Here is a 19,769-nt window from a genome sequence, read left to right as displayed (position 1 = left end):
TTCTTAAACTCAGCATTAAACTTTTATTTTTATCAAATAAATGTAATCTATCCCCATCAAAGTCCAGATGAAGTGTCAGCTTACATTCCTTCATGTGTCCCCAACAACAGCATGCAGGTCTAGGGTGTGATACACAATTTTCCAGATTTAAGAATCTTAACTTCGCACTTAAGCATATGTCTTGTATGTTAGGGAGTGAGTTGGAGAAATATCATCAGTAGTAGTGGAAACCTCCCAATTAAAACCCCTTTGTAAGTGTGGCTAGAGTCGGCACTCTTATGGATTTACTTCACAGAGAGACTTTGCCATGAGAATGTGAGCTTTCACCGTGTATCTTGGATGGTAATCATTAGTTGGTAAAACGCTATCAGTATATTTTTATCTGGATGCTTCATTTGGCTACTATTTTATGCTATTTCTAAAAACATCATTGGATTTGGCTCCTCAGAGAGCTAAATTTATTTCTAATGTAAGGATAAATGCATGTCAATATATCCTTCATTTATTTTGGTGTCTTCTGATGACTAATTCTAAATGTTGAATTTAAGTACCTCAAATGATGGATTTCATTTAGGCAATTATTAATTTTCAATATATAAGAAAATTTTAAGTTCTAGTTTAAAAAACCCTATTATTTGGGATTTAAAAAATAATAATTTAAAGAAGTTTCAAGAGCTCAATGGTGATTAAATCCATCTGCAGTAGCACAAAACCTGAAAGATTCTGAATGATGACTCTGAGGGGCCAAAATCCAAATGCACTTTCTCAATTGTAAAATAAAAGTCAGGTTATGACACATATGGTTTGAAAGTTAATAATATATTTTATTATTATGATATTATTTTATATAAATATATATTATTATAATATATGCAATAATGAAAACAGAAACAACAGAAGGCAGAATAGCATATCCATTTATAAGCATTGGTTGTGGAATCATTGTGAGCTTGTAGGCATTATTGGCGCTGGCCCGGTGGTGTAGTGGTTAACTTCGTGTGCTCCGCTTTGGTGGCCCAGAGTTTACCAGTTGTGATCCTGGGTACAGACCTACACATCGCTCCTCAAGCCATGCTTTGGTGACATCTCACATAGAAAAACTAGAAGGATTTACAACTAGGACATAAAACTATGTACTGGGGCTTTGGGGAGAAAGAAAAAAAGAGGAAGATTAGCAACAGATGTTAGTTCAGGGACAATCTTCCTCACCAAAAAGCATTAGAAAAAGCGCCTTTTTAAAAAGAAAAAAAAAAGGAGTTAACAAGATCATCACATTCCCAGCAATTTGTATAAACTGGAATTTACTATGTTATTTTCTTCTTGAAGTTTTAAAAACTTCAACCATTTCACTAGGTGTGTCATCTTCTGTCAGAATAACAAGTGGATGACTGACAGCTTGCTCCGTGCCAGCACTGCTCTAAGTGCTGTCTGCATGTACTCATGTAGTCTTCGTTGTTGTGAAATCAGTATTATACCATCATCCCCACTTTATAGATGAGGAAACAGCCGAGCTGAGAGAGTCACTTGAGGTCAAACAGGTAGGATGTGCCATACCCAGGATTCAATCAGGCCTTATGGTTCTAGCATCTGTGCACCAAACCACTATACATTACCCAATAGAAAAATCAAAGAGGCCACATCCTAGAATCATAAATAGCTTAGGAGAAAATGGGGGAAATGCAATATGAACAAAGTTCACTTAGATGGTATGGCATAGTGACCAAGAGTGTCGGCTTTGGTATAAGATAACTTGTGTCTGAATCCCAGCTGCATCTCTCTTTTGCCTGAAGGAACTCGGATTTATAACTTCGTCTCCTTTAGTTAGAGCTTCCCCCTCTATTACGGGGGCAGAGCATCAGTGCCTAACAAAGCTGTAAGGATTCAAGTCCTCACTTTAGTCTGTGTAATGTGCTTGGCGTCGTCTCTGACACATTGTAAGTGCTCATACATGTTCAATATCATCCTTATTGCTGTTGTTATTATTATTATCATTCATCTCAAAACAAAGGGCTTCATAACTACTTTTTGCTCAAGATCCCTTCCTTAAAAGGAAAGAATAAAGAGAGAGAGCAATCAATTGTCCTCCTGGTGCCTGGCCTCAATCTTATGAGTGACCCAGACCTACAGTTACAGAGGTCAGTGCGAGCTGATGCAAACACCCCAAGAGCGGCTCACCACCAGGCTGCTTCTTTGGGCTTTTCAGCAATGAAAACCTGGTCTTCCTCTTTCTTTTCTTTTTTTCTTCCCCCTTTTCCCCTTTGCTTTTATGTCCCTTCTGTTCCTGTGACTCACCAGACCTTGCGGTTGGTCATAGAGCTACAGTCATGCGTACAGGTTCCTCTGAATGCTGATTGTATTGTACAATATAAATCAGTCACAGTGTCCATCATCTCTCTCCCTCTCTCCCTCTCCTCATCTATCCATCACCTATCTCTGTAATTATCATGAACTCCATTCGGTGTTGCCACATTTACGAGAATTTCATTTATTGTTTTTCATTTAATTTCTGCTTTTCCTTTTGTAATTTATATTTTTAATGACATTTGTGGCATTATTTAAATCTCTACTGACTGTATGTCCTGCTGTAAGTGTAGTCTAGGTTATTCAAACTGTCCTTTAGACAGCAGCCTGTACAGCTACAAATGAGCATTCAGTGTGCAGGAGTTAATGTTGGAAACCATATCCGTCACCAAATTAGACAGCAAAATACGCAGTGTGTTGTGTCTGCTATAATTGCATCCTAAATTACCACCATCTTTGCTAATGGTTAAACAAATTAAATTATAAAAGTATGTATGGATATATTTATGCATTTCATTGGCAAAGTTTCAATGATTTAAAAAGCAGTCGTAAGTGGAGAGGGGGAGTGCTGAGACAAGATGATTATACTGTGTTCTCACAAGCTGCCAACTTGAGCAGATGAAGCCTTCATGACAGATGAATTCCACAGGTAAACAGGAATGCGACACAAAGTCTGGAAGTTCCTGTTGAAGTTGCTGTCAGATTTTGACATGCAGCATCTCTGCTGACTCCTGATCTCTCCCCTTTTGGTGTTTTCCTTCTTGCAGGCCATCAAACCTTCTTCTGGACCAAAGCAATGTCGACGTCCCTACCTTCCGCACACCAGGTGACTGGCTTAATGGTGTCCGGACAGCACAGTGCAAGGAAATCTTCACAGGAGTGGAGTACAGTTCTTGTGACACCATAGCCAAGATTTCCACAGAGTAAGAAAAAAGTTTTTGAGACTGAATGATTCTGAACTTCCCAGTGAACATACCTGTTTTGAATTAAAGTGTCATAAACATCAGTTAAATTACTGAGCTACTTACTGTCTGCTGTAACCGCTGAGCTGGATCTTGGGTCTGTTCGTCAACAACTCCTTCTAGATTGATGCGTATTGGTGTGTCTTCCTCTTTCATTAGATTAGGTCCCCAGGATCAATGTCTACATTGAAATATGACCTTCTTCAGATAGACCAACAGACCTACCCATACCCAATCCCACAAAATCAAGCCCCTGATTTAAACATAAGCAGATATAGCATAAGAATTAGTATATTCCTGCATTTTTGTAATTGGGAACTGGAAGTGAAGAACTAGAAGCCATACTCTTCATCTCTCTGTGAATGAGAACCAATTTACTTCACTTTTTAATGTGACTGCACCATCTTTTGTTTTCTTACACAGTGACCTTTTCTGCATTCCCATGCACATAGCTGAAAATGCTTGTCTCAGCCTTAGGTCATACAACCTTGGTGTACCACTCAACGGACCAGTGTCCAACTCTCTTTCTTCTAAGTCCCAAGGACAGAAACTCTGATGGGCTCAGTCCTGCTTATAGATTGGCTCCTCCAAAGAGATATGTTTGCCAAGGCTTAATCATTTCTGTTCGAGAGAGGTGGGGTGAGATAACATGAACTGGCCGGGGCCCTTCCCCGAGGGTTGGATGTAGGACTGCTCCAGAGAAAGGCAGTTGTGCTGGGCTGACACACTGAAAGCTGTTCACAGTTTCGTAGCTTGCATGGTCTGTTTGAAAACTGTGCCTATCTTTGTGCCAGAGTCTATCTTTCATCTTTGTCACATTAAGCAAACTCTTTAGAGACCTCCCGTTCCTTTAAGTCTTATCCTCTCCATCTAACATGTGAATATTTAAATGTTATTGAATAGTTAAAGATTTTCATTGTCACCCTGTCAATCATTTAAACACTCACTGTGGAGAGCAACAGATTAGATGTCAAAAAGGAGTGTGCAGTGTAATTAATAAAGATGCAAATGCCTAATGAATAGGTAAAGAAGTTTACCATTTATGGAATAGCATTCCGATCAGAAACATAAAACATCACAGACGGATCTACAGGAAGGGTATATTACTAATGAAGACGAGCATCTGTTCTTAGAAAATAAACTCACTCTAGTCTACTTACCGTGTGTCAGCATTCCTGTTTAAATCAGAAAACAGTGTTTGTTGAATAGACTTCTGTCCTAATTGACAATATGCTTTGAGTTTCTGTGGTCATTATTTAGATCAGACACAGTCCCAGGATATATTAGTGTATTTAAATAATTTTATAAATTCTTATTTTAGTAATATAAACAATGAGGGTTACAATATACAAGACACGTGCCTTAGAGCACAGAAGCATAGCAAAGAACAAACACAGAGTGGAACGTTTCTGCACCATTGCCAGATTTTCAAAGGCAAAGCTAGACAAATATTTGTTCTCAATAAAATATCAACACTCAGAGCTCTTAGATAATGAAACACTATATAGAAGTGGATGAGGCAGAATGTTGTTAATAAGATTAACTGCTAGTCACAATTTAAATATAGTCAGACATTATAAGCTGTGAATGTGCTAAGAAAACGTGTAAAAAGGTGAAGTGACAACATTTGTTATACTTCCAAGTAGTGACGCGTTTGTCTCAACAACACTGTGTTGGACGGGAAGCTCTTTTGTGGCTGGTTAGAACATTTCACTTAGTTATTATTATTATTATTATTTGAACAGCCTATAATGTAGATGCAAGGTGAAAGCTGGCTTTTCCTGAGATCGTTGGCTGTTTCACACCTTGGTCCTTCACACCGAGCCAGGTGGTTCCAGATCTCTCTGTGTTTCAGTTCCTGTAATACTGTTTCTTCTGTTTCTTCTGTTCTTTCTCCTCAATTCTTGGACAATCTGGGATTAACATCTATTGACCTTAAACTCCTTGAGAGGAATTGTTTATTTCTTGGGTCTCTGCAGTGTGGTGTACCTCATGTCCCTAGTTTATATTACAAAAATGAGAATTTATAAAAAATATTGGATATACTAATAATTTGGGGAAATCTAATGAGGCAACATTTTCAACTTAAATGCTACAAAATATTTAACTCCATGTTTTATCGTTCATTTTTCTGTATTGGATTTATTGCTTGAATTTGATTCCTTTCAAATCTATTTTCTTTGTGCCATCGAGATTCAATTCAGAAATGATTCCCTTGACCTAATAACTCTAGAGATTCTCTTAGATTAGGACAGATATACCAAAAACCATGTCTAATTTTTTTTTCCATATTATCAAGTCACAGGAAAAGGTCAATGGAGTTTCATGCCCAAATAAATATTAATATATTTCAGTTAGTTTGGGGATTTTCTTTATGTGAAAGCCAATCAAGTCACCTAATTTTCAACAGAAGTCCAGGAAATTTGCAGTTTTATTCAGTAAATACAACATATTTTTTTAAATGTTATTTAATAGCCTAAGATGAATTTAAGAAGGTTAATGTGAGAAAGGAAGAAAGAATGAGAAAGAACAAGAGAGACTTAGAAACTGCAGAGAGAACTAAGTGTGTGGGATGAACGTCAGGCAGATTAGTTGTTACGTGTCATTGTCCCGCTCCCTTAGAGGCCATTTTCAGTGTCACCTTTACACCTTTACAGTCTGAGACAGCCCGTGAACCTCTGGTCTCAACCCTGAGCTGCTCTTTGGTCTTGAGCTTTTCCACTGCCCTTCTCAAGGACTAGTAAACTGATGTGAGCATGTGGCGAGTGCTTTGGGACTATAGCAGCTGGAGGTTTGAAACTATTTTGGGCATGGCAGGGTGGCAGGTAGAAGGCATTCTCAAGGGGCTAGAGGGTAGACGGCATATAATAACTCAAGCTAAGACATAACCTACAGGGATGATTACTTTAATTCCCTTATCCAGCATAATCTTTTGCATTAAATACAAACAAAAGTATGTATCTCTTTGCTTATACAGGGTTCCCAGATGCAGAATCTGAAACAGTTTTCTGCAGAAGACTTTTTGGGCTGTGCACTCGAGACATACATCTGTAAAGGAGTGCTGGGGGCGGGCATTGGCTGAGGGACGGGACTCAGCCCTTCTTAGTGGGACAAGAGTCCTAGAGCTGGGCTAGCTCTTCAGAGTTGTCCCAAATTGGTCTGTGAACTCTCAGCATCTTATTTTTCCCAGCTGCTGGCGTGTGTGTGCTTCAGTTTCAGACGGGAGATGGGGGCCAAGTCTCCCAGCATGTATTACTAACACTGTGCTTAAATTTCTCAAAGAGCTCAGGAAATTAGTATACCACCTTGGAACAATTTTTTTTTCTGCTTTCCGTAATTATTGCATTGTTTTTTAAGATTGTAAAGAAGGAGTAAAGGAAGAGACAGAGAAAAATGTATGAGTCATAAAAAATGTGATATAGAATTGGAAGAAATATGAGAGAAGAAATACAAAAGAGTGAGGATCTATTGATTTGTACACATATATTTTATCTGCCCTTTTTTCTAGCTCTAGATTCATAACCTGACTTTTTTTATAGTTTGGGGACAAGTGGGTAAATGTTTGTTCTTCATTTTAAAGATAGATCCATGGTATATAAAGAATCAAAATTCCGTAATTGAACTCCCGTGTCTTTGTCCTTCCCTTTGTGCTCAATGTAAAGGAGTCCCTTCTGTGTGTGTATGTGCGGGTGCATGTTTGCACGTGTGCTCTTTGTTCTTGCTATTCTCAGTTTGCCTGGTGCTCCCTGCCAAATGATACTATACTCCTCTGTCAACCTCCCCAGATAAATATGCTTTGGACTGTTGATTTATTCTTTAGTAAGTACATATTAAGTCCCTATTAAATGGCAGCCGTTGTTCAGGGTATGATTGCTAAGCGATGTACAAAACTGAGAAGAATCCTTGTTCATGTGGAATTTACCTTCTTGTGGGACAAGGTAGAGAATAAAGAAAACAAATCAGAAAGAAAGACGATATGCTGGATGGTGATAAATGCCTTGGAAGAAAATGGAGGAAGAAATGAAAATAGGACATGCGGGTGCAAGTGCAGAGAGGTTTCACCATGTCAAATAGGGGGTCAGGGATGGCCCCGCGAGCCAGGACCTGAAAGACGTGACTATCTGAACTGATCACGAATACAGAATATTTAATTAATCATTCGCACTTGTTTAGCTAAGTCTTATTCCCCTTAAATGAAATTTTGTGTGTTCTTATAGTCTTTATTTTAGTGCCTGGTTTCTGAGTTTAAACTATTTTAAATTTAATAATTTTGATAAATAAAGATATTTCCTTGTCATTTTTTTCTACCTTGAAAGATCTTTATGCTTTAAAGAAATAGTTCCAGTTACCCATGGCTGTGCAACAAGCTGCCTCTAATCTAAAGGCTAACACAACAACAGTTTTGTTGTATATCACAATGTTGTGGGTTATGAATTTGGGCAGGGCTTGCTGGGGGTTGATTCTTCTGCTCTAGCATTGGTGTTGATTGAAGTATTCATCTACTATGACTCTGGTCCAACCCAGAGGGCTCGAGATGGTTTCCTCTATGTCTGACCTGGTACAGATGGGCATGGAGCTGGGACTGTAGACTAAGTGCTTATACATGGCCTCTCCAATGCCCAAGGGTCATCAGACTTCTTATATGGCAGCTCTGGGGCCCAGAGAAGGTGTCTCAATAGGTAATAAGTGGAATCCAGCAGTCTCTTAGGACCTGAGTGCAGAAAACTGATAAGTGTCACTTCTACATACTCTGTCAGTCAAAGCAGTCCCTGAGCTGGCCCAGATTCAAGGGATCGGGATAATGCCCCACAAAGAATGTCTGACCACCTGTAATATTTCCTAGGGCTGCCATAACAAATTATCACAAACTTGTTTGCTTAAACAACAGAAATTAATTTTCTCACAGTTCTGGAGGCCAGAAGTTGGAAATAAAGGTGTTTGCAGGGCCATTCTTGCTCCAGTGTCTCTAGGGGTGAATCCTTCTTCACCTCTTCCAGCTTCTGGTGGATCCTGGCATTGCTTGGCTGTAGCAGCATCACTCCAGTCCCTGCCTCCATCTTGACATGGCCTTCTTCTCTGTGTCACTGTGTGCCCTTTTCTGTCTCTAATCAGCATAGTCTCATTGGGTTTAGAGCCCTCTCTACTCTAGTGTGATCTCATCTTGATCCTTGTCTTAATTACATCTTCAAAGACCCTATTTCCAAATAAGGTCACGTGGTGAGATTCCGGATGGACAGAAATTTTGAGGGGGCGCTATTCAACCCACTACACCAACTATATTTTTCCACAAGAATAGCAGTGGAATGGCCAGGATATATATAATACATGGATGATGCAAAAATCATAAAAGTAGGTCCAAAGCACTGGGGTATATTGTTGTGCAAGCTTTGCTAATTGAAATTCTCTGCTTACATACTATTCAAGAAACCACGATTCTCACCAGACATTTTCTTCTGTTTTTACAGTGACATGAAAAAAGTTGGTGTCACTGTGGTTGGGCCACAAAAGAAGATCATCAGTAGCATTAAAGCTCTAGAAACTCAATCAAAAAATGGTCCAGTTCCAGTGTAAAATGCTATTTCCGGTTAGAAGTGGTGGCTGTGGAAGATGTAGCATTACTCTGAAGATTGATGACAATGCTGGAGATACTGGTGGCAGTTCCAAGCCCAATAAGACATTCAGATATGAGTACAAATGCCTTAAAGTGGAATTGGAAAACCCTTTATTTTCCCCGATCATTTAGTGGATGGGTGGGCGGGTGTATTTTGTTTTGTAATTGCTTTTTTATATTAGTCGATGAATTGAATTAAAATTCTTCAGTGTGAAATGATGAAGAACTAGCATAGAGCCATTGACTATAAACTGATGATCACGGAGCAAAACAAGTGAAGTGACAAAATGAACGTGGTGGCTCTGTTTACTGTGAGCCACTAGAGAAAAGACTTGTGATATTTTTATACACAGAAGAAATCTGTAACAGGTATTTTGTTTCCTTAGACACAAGCAAAATCGAGGAATTTATACCTCAAACTATCTGGCCATATTTACTACCTTTCCATTGTATTATTCTCTTTTATCTGTTAAAAGCATATAGAGATGAAGTTTGTAGTTGTTTTAAGCACTCCACATTTTTAATTGTTAGCTTCCTTCAGTATTATCATGTAAAAATTGTCTTAATTTTGAAGAAAAGTATGTATTTATTTTCTTTTGAATTGCTTTTATTGTTTTCTATTTATACCTTGATGATTTAATTTGGGTTTGTTACAGCCAAGTGCCAAATGCTCTCTCAAATTGTCAGCAGTAGGAAACATGGTGAACTAGACAAGGAGAATGATGAATTTCTTTCCAGATTTTTTGAACCATCCATTTATATGTATCTATGTATCTATCTATCTATATGAAAGGAAAGAAGCCAAACCCATTCCCTGTTTATAGACTAGCCCAATCTCTCACAGTATGGATTATCCCATCAATTTTTATCTCTCCATTTATTAGAAAGTGTGTACTGTTAATTTAGTGTGATGCACTGGCTGGTGTGTAATGGCTTCTCAATGACATGCCTGCCCTGCTCCGGTGCTTAGGAGATCACCACCTCCCTTCGTTAGTAAAGAAGCTATTTAGAGCTCCTGAATAGAGAATAGCTACACTGGAAAGAATTGGAATCTTATTTAGATTGTTGCATTAGTTGGCAACAGAGCCTATAGGCCAGTGCATGAGTCAAAAACTCACTGCTGACTGGCTTTGAAATGTCACTTGATCTCTTTGCTTAAACTTCTTAAGCTGTTTGTAGGGAATGATGATAACTGAACTACTTACCTGCACCACTGGGGTTTAGTTAAATTAGTTAAACATTGTGATCACCAATACCGGGTATTATTATCTTTAAGAGTCTTCCACTGAAATGCACCTGTTGTAATTTTGGTGTATAACTTAGAAGCATTGAACTTCTTTGCATTTGTATGGCTTATAATTTTCAAAATAGCTGGTTGTCTAGCAAATGACTCAAAATCTGTAGGCAATGGAGAGATCTGTCATTGCAGGAACTTAGACTTACTATTCTATAAAGGTCAAATGTCATCATATTCAGTAATATTTGAAAAGATGTACCCAGTGGAGATCTCGACACTAATATATTGTGAAGCAACATTTTAGCTCTGTCTATATTCTTTCTAATGCTGATATGATCATGTTATGGGAATAAGAAATGCATATGTCACAAGAACGGAATGGATAAAAAATGCTGCAACATGTATGCTCTTATGCTTAATGGAACACTATACAGCTTACAATCACAGATCAAAATTCACAAGTGCTAATCTCTTGTAAATTGAGTGTAATAAGGCTTAGGTTGTGTTCCTCCATATATGAGATTATTTCTTAAATTTCTGGGATATTCCTTATAGTCAAATCATCTTACTAGAATTATGTATTGGATATATAAGAGCTTGAGCTTTTTAAAAAGATATATGAGGTTATGAAATTAATTACAAATTTCACTTAAGCCTGCTAGAAACAGCTAGAAAACATTTATTTAATCAAATGTTTTGTGTGGTGGAATGTTAGATTGAGATCTGAATTGGGCTCCAATTTCATTTTTCCCAGACTAGCATTTACTTTCTTAGATACTATTCTGAGCATACTCAGCAAAATCTGTGCATGTCATGAACCCACAGAAATTGAGGATCGTTGAATCTATTTCACTTACTTTGGCTCTGGTTTACATTTGAAAGTAGAGATGGTATAGACAGTTTGTTGCTCTCATATTTCCCCTATTTTTCTATGTGACCTCTTATAAATTTACTTTACACAGTTCTTACCCTGTACATATGTAAACACAACAGTGTGTGATTCCAAACTGTGGAGTAGAGGTGCTAGGATGCGTGTGGCCATCTCTTTGTACAGGAACTGCGTTGACTTTCAATAAACACGGAACCACAACTCCTTCACGATGTCATGTACCGTATGATCTGTTTTGTATCTTAAATTTGATTTACATTTATTATTTATTTCTGATAACTCGCCCAGTTTATGCTGTACTAGGTATCAATTAAGCCATATATAAATGTGATAAGATTGGTAACATGTATTTACTTTAAGCTTGTATTTTCAAAACATTACTCATTTAGTCTATGTTGTACAATGTAGATGGCCACTTACTAATGTAAAATGATTTGTAGTGGAAACATCTATATTTTTATAATAAACATAATGAAAATATTTTTTACAGATTGGAGTACAGAAGTGGTCTTTGAAGCTTTTTTAAATATTATGAAAGTATATGCTTGTTTAAACAGCAAAATAATGAAATTTAAGTCAAGAAGAATGCATTTGTTTCTTTTTTTTCCGTTAGTGAGGAAGCGTTCCTGTTATGTAATCCACATTTTTTTGTCTAAATCTCATCATGAGTAAGCTAGAAGTTATTAGTGAATGTTATCTTCATGGTTAAAGAACACAACTGTATTAGACAGTTCTCTGTTATTACAAGTGACAAAAATGAAGTAAATTAGCTTAGGGAAAACAGGAAAATTTTTAACCTACGCAACTGAAAAGTCTACAGATAAACTTCCCAGCTGAGAGATCTGGCACAGATGGATCCAGGAGTAAGTCTTTTATTTATCTTCTTCACTTGACCCTATTTTTCTTGCAACTGGGTTAAATCACAAACTGTATCTTTAAAGGTATTGCTCTGGTTAATATAACTACATTGCAGTTCCTGTTAGATAATGATGGCCCTTCAGTTCTTCCAGCAGAAATTCTGGGGCTTTGCTTGGCTCACAGCCTGATCTGAATCATGTTGGGCAGGAGAATGAGTTCCTCCGATTGGCAAGTGCCCAGTCCTGTGCTTGCCCTTTGAGAGAGCGGGTGGGGTCACGTGGAACTGAGGATGTACAGGGATTAGAGGTGTCAGAGTGGTTTATGTCCGAAAGAAAGTCAGGCTATCACTTAGGAAAAAGGAAGGAAGCAATTCTGCACAGGTCAAATAAGACAAAAATTACAACAAACAGCCATGGGCTGCAAATAACTCTCTAAGAAACACCTGATATTTTGTGTAAAGTGGGTCCCTAGTCATTTGCAATCTACTTAAAGACAATGATTACACATGAAAAACCAAAACAATGAACTCACAATATAAGGCAAGACAAGATAAGGGATCAAGACTTCCATAAGGAAGAAGTGGATAGGGAGAGGTCACAAAACAAGTCAGAGCTTGCCTTGAAGGAGAAATAGCATTTGACCATGTTGAATGGAGCAGAGGATAACTTATAAGCAGAAGATTAGCAAAGTAAAGGGGAAGAGGTATATTTATTCATTCAATCAATATGTCTTAAGCACTATTATGAGACAGATACTTTGCTGTCACCATTTACAAGTGACCTCATTGAATCTTTGCAACGATCCTGTGAATAGATATTACTCATTTTTAATAGATGAGGGAATCAAGGTTCAAAATGTCTAAGCCACCTTCCCAAGGTCACCCCAGTAAATAATCGGGTACTTCAAACTGGAATCTTCCTATTCTGTTTTTTCCACAATGTAATTCCCAAAATGCTATGGGAACAGTGACGGTGGAAATTTGCAAAGCTGATATGGGGAGAGGCTGCAGGTTAAGTAGACCATGTGATGTTAGAAATCACTTTTGGTGCTATAGGCGTGAAGCTCTGTACTTACCCCAGGACCGTGGTAATACAAGGTGAAGAATGGAATGCATCCAAAGACGCATAAAGAAAGAAGAATTAACAGAATTTACTAATTTGATATAAGAATTGTTCAAAAGGTAGGAATCAGAAAAAACCATCAAATGTAGGTGCTGTTTGTGGAAATGATTGCACCATTAGTAGAATGGAGAAATAAGTAAGTTTAACATTATGAGTTTGCTAAATTTATGGTGTTTGCAAAATCTTAATAAATTAATAGATATTTAAGATGTGAGTCTGAAGCTTTAGAAAAAAGAATTCAAAGGTAAAATGTATCTCTGATATTATGTAAAGATCTACATATCTTTATTTGTGGTGTACATATACATATCTTTATCATAGACCACCTTTCTTAGGTTAATGCTAGCTGCTGTAATAGATAAATCTATAAATGCCATCAGCTTAAAATAACAAAACGTAAAATTTTAGACACAGAATAACCCAATGTAGTTGCTTGCCAGGTGGCCTTGCTTGCAACGGTTCAGATCCCATACTCTGTCCATCTTATGGAGTGGAAGGCCTTGGAATCCTTTTCTTCCAGCCAGTAAAATGGAACAGAAGATTGTCTGTGGCAGATTTTATGAGCCCTACTTGTGAGTGACACATACACTTTTTCTCTCCTTCCACTGACTAGAATTCAATCCTACTGCTGTACTTAACGTCAAAGCAAGAGGGTTAAGTAGTGTGCCTAGATAGAGAAGAAAGGAGTTTTTGGCATCCATATAGCAATCTCTGCTCCAAGTCCTTTTTACTTAGATACATAAAATGTCAGAGGCAGATAGTTCTGAAAGGCTAATTAGGGAAACAGTCTCTTGCTTAACTCTGTTTCTTGTTCCCCACAGACAACCGTTTTTAACTCTTTTCTCTCATTACTTGAATCCAATACTTTTATTAATGACACCTGTGTCTGCTATGGGCACACACTGTTCAGATCTCCTTTCAAGAGAGAACCTATTAGAAGGAGAGCAATTAGCTGACAACCTCAAGCTGTTGTAAAAATCCCCAGTGTAGTTTACACCAGGCCAGGGAGCATGCTGGGAGTCCCAGTGCTGGGCCATTTCTTCTCAAGTGACATGCTCTCTAACAAGCAATCTTTGATCTCGTGCTGTAGTTGTCCTGGCTGAGACGTTCTCAGAGCTGTCCTGCAGTCTGAGCTTCCTGTCCCACCTGCTCCTTGGCTCTCTCCTTTTACATATTTCCTTTTATATATGTCGGACACATTTTTCAATCTGTAAGCTGCCTGTGCAGTCCCTTTCTCTGTCCCAGCCCTTAACAGGAACTTCCAACTAAAGTTTCTTGCAGGTCTAATTCCTTCTTGGTGTCTGCTTCTTAAAGATACTAAATTGAGACAATGACTCTCAAGTTGATTAACCTGGAAGTTAAAACGTCATCCTTACTCTTCCCTCTATTTCATTTGAGGTCACCTAAGCCATAATTCCATTTAGGAAGGCTAACTTTTCTTTCCCACCACAACCTCTGCTGATCTCTTATTACTTGTCTAGATTACTGAATAAAACTCCTAAATAATGCACTTGCATCCAGTCCTGATATCTCCATCATCAGGCAGACAAATATGTTAGAACAAGTTTAATTTCGTAGTTCGTCCTAGGGGCGCTGGCAAATGCAGGTGCCTCAGGGGCCTGGAAGCTTGTATAAGTGTGCGAAGCAAGTGGGGAGTGTGGTGACCCATAAAAGCACCTTTGTTCCTCCAAAAGCAACTTCTCAGGGACAAGGCTACATGGATCCAGTGTAAATTCCTGACCTTTCAAGAGAATTCCTAATCTGAGTTTTTGTGAGAAATTTTTGTATATTTTAAATATGGTAACCCATCTAATGATGAAGAAGAAACATCCCAGGGCTGAATTTCACCTACAGTTGCCAACTTATCCTTTCTAGAATACAGAACACTCTTTCATATGAGTATTTACCTTGACTAAAACCCTGTTCTTTGTGTATTCTCCTGTCTGTCCAGTAGCTCCTCACACTATACACTACTGCACAGAACCGCCTGTAGCTCTTGGAATATCCCACACTTTATTTTTATGCATCAGAGTCTTTGAACTTTCTGTTCCTTTGTCCAGAATCACCTACCCAATCCGACTCATTCTTCATTATGCCCAGTACTTGATTAAGTGTCCCTTGTTTGCGCAGCAAAAAATCCATATGATTGATTCTGCATAACACTTACCATCTTACACTGAAATTGTCTCTTCTTTGTGCCTCATCTCTACTCATGCCTGAGAACACCTTGAACAGGAGCTCTGCCTTGTAAACTACTGTGTCTTCTTGCCACTGCAATGCCTGCTACATAATAAGCATCCCCCCAATTTTTGAATTAATGTTTTAAAACAATTTTTGATAATATAATAAAAAGGAATGTCCCTGATTCTTTTTGTCCTTATAGAGAAAAGTGTGAATTTCCTTCAGCTCAATAAAACTAGTTAATGTTCTAGTTGTAGATCTTGGATCATTGAACATACTGATTTCTGCTAGAACTGGTTCATTTTCACAGAATTTTGTGGACTCCTTTCATTGGTCTCAGTGCTCCCATTTTTCTTAGTGCAGTTAAGTCGTTTAAGTAGATCCTTGAACCAGAGCTTAGTTATAAAAATTTAACAAGGTAAATGCCAAAGCTTTTCTAATCCCTTCTATTTCCTTTCTATGTACAAATAATGCCAACATGCCTACTAAAACTACCCTTCTTATGGGGCATCTGGGATATACATTCTCTTGACGCAGGGGATCTAGACACAATTTGGGAAAATAAGTGGTAGAGTTAAGTACATCATAAAATAAAGATTTTAGAGGTTTACAGAAATCCTCACCCTGGAATTCTCTGGGAAAATCCAGTTACAAGTTGATGGAGAATAGTCATAATTAAATCACATTTTTCAACTAGGTGGCCTATCGTCTTTCTCCTTTGAGGAAAGATAATTTTACACCTAAATTAGAAATAATGGAAGTGTCAACAGTAATAGTAACAACAAATAAGAACTTGAAAATTTCTTCATAATTTATATTACATATATGTACATAGATATGAATGTATTATATTTACCTCTTCCAAAAAATTATAACTAATATCAATTGAGAATTTACTATGTGTCAAGCACTTAATATATATTATTTCATTTAATTTCCTGAACAGCCCTATGGAATGAGTATTTTGTTATCCACTTTATAGGTTGAGGCTTAGAGTGGATAATAATCATACCAGGTCATACAACTAGTAAGTAGAAGAGCTGAAGTCAAAATCCACTCTAGCACCCTTGCACTGAATGACTACACTTTATTACTTGACAGCATGTTACTATGAGGATAAAATCTGAGGAACAATTAGAAAATGCAGTCTGAATTCAAGATCTTGAGTAGTCTCCATTTTGCCACTTCTCACTGTGCAAGACGTTACTCAGTGACTGCTAGGAGAGACACATTTCTGCAGAATCCTTTGACTCTTACTACTGTAATAGAGGAAGGAACAGGCAGCTACCCTTGATTTCGCTTCTGTGGACTCCGTTTCAAGAGCATGAGATTTGTCTGACATACAGTGAGCCCTTCAAGCAAATATGCTCCCTTGAAAATTCAACAAATAATCTAATTTGGAAACACTAAATTCCACAAGGAAAAAGTAGTACTCTTGTGCTATTTTCTGACAGGTTTCCACCCCCATGATTTATGGGAGTGTGTGAAGTTTGGGATTCTTATCTGAAGCCAAGAAAAAAGCCGTTACATTTTTGAAGCCTATCACCCTCAATGATGGAAGCCAAAACCTTGGAATGTTTGCTAAAATCAAGGATGAGAGAACACAGAATGTCATGTACTATCAAGAACTTATTGACTTTCACATGGTTCTCATTTATTCTCATACATGGCAAATCAAAGGCCTTGGGAGGAAGCCAATACAAATTGTTACAGATAACACTATCTGAAGTTAACTGCCATAGGTATGCTTCATAGAATAAATATACATTTCATATCAGCAACTCAGCAACACAAACATGGAAAAGACACTAGTCAAAATTCATTTGGATACTTTCCTTCAGAGAATGCTCAATTTGCCAATATTACTATTTATCTTGGGTTGGAGATCCCTTAATACTCAATTTGTTTCATGTTTCTGCCTCTAGAGATTTTATGTATAGACACATATTTTTTTCATACTCTATCAAATATTGAAATCATGTTGCAATGATATGGTAATAAAATTATTTCAGTACATGAATGGTTAGCATGTGCTTGCTGAATCAAATTGTTCTATTTCAAAATTTTCAAAGACATTTTGCAAATAGGAATTTTAATCTTTGTTTGATTGGCTACAGTTCAGTTTGAAGCATCATTTGAGCATGGAAGTTTCTAGCATGACACTGCTATACTTTGTAGCCTAATAGTGATGGACCATTTATCAAATGCCTAATGCAGTGCCGGGCTCACGACAGGTGAGCAGGCATGAAATAAGTATTTGTTGAATGAATTTTAAATGTATTGTTAGAGGACAAATCATTAGTATTACCTTTTTCAACTAATATGGCATGGATCTGATGAATAACATACAATTGCGTTCCACTTAAGTTAATATTTCTCTCAAACACTTAGAGAGTTTTGTAAAGGTAAGTCTAATCTGACATATAATCTGGTTCATGGCCTGGCCCATAGAATAAACTCATAATTCTTTGTTGAATGATAAATACTTTCAATACAGTATCACTACAGGTAACAGAGGAATCTACTATGTTTTTTGTGCTGTGAAGGAAGGGATTACATATATGAGAAATGACTTACTAATATTAGTAAATGTCAATGCCAAGAATAATGAGAAATACTTTCCTTCTAAAACAGCATGTACATAAAAAAGGTCAAGAAATATTTAAACAAAGTGGGTTTTTCTTTCTTTGACTTTTTTACGAATATTTCAATTACTTTAGTAATGCAACATTATTTAGTGGCTTAAAACACCAAGTCTCTTACAGTCACTCATCTCTCGTTTTCCATGGGTCAGAAATTTAGACATGGCACAGTACAGTTAACTTGTCTCTGTGCCATGTTTACTGAGTCTCAGATGGAAGACTCAAAGCCTGTGGATTGGAATCATCTGAAGGCTCATTCATTCACATGTCTAGTTATTAATGTTGGTTTTCATTTGGGGACATGGCTAGGCTATGGACTAGAGAGCACTCACACATAGCCTGTCTTTGTGACCTGGGCTTCCTCACAGCATAGAAGCTAGTTATTTTCCAGTGTAAGCATCCCAGGGGAGAGGGAGGAGAAAGAGAGCTATCAGGAACTATGAAGAGTCTGAGATTTTACATGCTACAAGCCAACAGGGATGCTGGTGGAAGACATGAGATTTCTGAGTGAGAGACAATGGATGATTTGGCACTCATAACAACAGCAGCAGCCAGAGTGTCATCATTTTCATATGCTGGTTCCCTATGCCCCAGTTTCTGCAGGGTGATGCAAAAACAGCCAGGTCATGCCTATATACACAGTGGGTTGTGTTGAAGGAAAGGAAACCCAAGTTTAAGGGATCTTAGTCTTTTTGAGTGGACTGCAAACAAATCTGCTTAACACTTGTCTCAAAGGGAGATGTTATTTTGATTATACTGGACAACAGATATCCACTAAATTGCTCTGCCCTCCCTTGGTTAAGAATGACTGTAGAAAAATTGAGAGTGTTCGTATCTTAAAGGACATAAAATGATTAAATGATATTTCTTAAGTAAATTTGGCAATTTATGTTAATATTATACAAAATACGGTGAGATTTTATATACTTTTTATTAAACCTATGGGTAATTTGTGTAGTATTGATGTCTTTATTATGTTAAGTTTTCCAATCCATGAGCAGGATGTGCCTTTCCATTTATCTAAGTTTTCTTTGATGTCTTTTATCACAATTTTCTAATTTTCATCATAGAAATTCTTTATAGGTTTTGTTTAATTTACACCAAGTCCTTCACTTTCTTCTGCACAATTATAAATGACACTGTGGTTTTGATTCTAGTTTCTACATGCTCATTGTTGGTTCCTAGAAAATGATTAATTTTTTTGTTTTGATTTTGTATCTTGCCACCTTGTTGAACTCACTTATTAGTTTTAAGTTTTTATTTTTTATAGATTTTTTGGAATTTTTCTATGTAGACAAACACACCATCTAAAAATTGTATCAATTTTTTATCTTCCTCTCTAATCTGTATGTTTTATTTTATTTTATGTTTTTGGTGAGGAAGATTGCCACTGAGCTAAAATCTGTGCCAATCTTCCTCCATTTTGTATGTGGGATGCCACCACAGCATGACTTGATGAGTGGTGTGTAGATCTGCACCCAGGACCAAAACCCATGAAACCGGGGCCGCTGAAGCAGAGTATGCAAACTTAACCACTATGCCCCTGGGCTGGCCCCGTCCAATCTGTATGTTTTTCATTTTTTTCTTGCTTTATTGCTCTAGCTATAACTTCTAGCACTATGTTGAATAATAGTGATGAGCAAGCGTTCTTGCCTATTCCTAGTCTTTGGAAGAAAGTGTTCAGTCTTTCACCATTTAGTATGATGTTAGCTCTAAGTTTTTGGTAGACACTTTGTATCAAGTTCAGGAACTTCTTCTCTACTCTTAGTTTCCTGAGCTTTTTCATGAATGGGTTTTTTCAAATATTTTTCCTGTCTCAATTGGTATGAACATGTAATTTTCTTCTTTATCCTGTAGATATGGTGATTATATAGACTGATCTCTGAATATCAAACCAGCTTTGCATACCTGGAACAAATCTCCCTTGCTCATGGTATATAAGTATTTAATACATTGCTGGATTATAT

General features: G+C 37.4%; 1 protein-coding gene across 2 annotated transcripts in view; it reads left to right on the top strand.

Annotated features, from left to right (window-relative positions):
* EPHA3 (EPH receptor A3) overlaps window positions 1-11,489 on the top strand; it is a 368,458-nt gene extending 356,969 nt beyond the window's left edge. For both annotated transcript variants that reach the window (XM_001501427.7, XM_005606092.4), the window contains exons 16-17: window positions 3,069-3,224; window positions 8,729-11,489. In XM_001501427.7, coding sequence (XP_001501477.3) covers window positions 3,069-3,224; window positions 8,729-8,834 — 262 coding nt within the window. In that variant the 3' untranslated portion in view covers window positions 8,835-11,489. The remainder of the gene's footprint in view (window positions 1-3,068; window positions 3,225-8,728) is intronic.
* The last annotated feature ends 8,280 nt before the right edge of the window (window positions 11,490-19,769 follow it).

The sequence above is a fragment of the Equus caballus genome, chromosome 26 (genome assembly GCF_041296265.1).
Source record: "Equus caballus isolate H_3958 breed thoroughbred chromosome 26, TB-T2T, whole genome shotgun sequence".
In the NCBI taxonomy this organism is placed as follows: Eukaryota; Metazoa; Chordata; class Mammalia; order Perissodactyla; family Equidae; genus Equus; species Equus caballus.
Note: the sequence above shows the minus strand (reverse complement) of the source record. Positions and strands in the feature narration are given on the sequence as shown.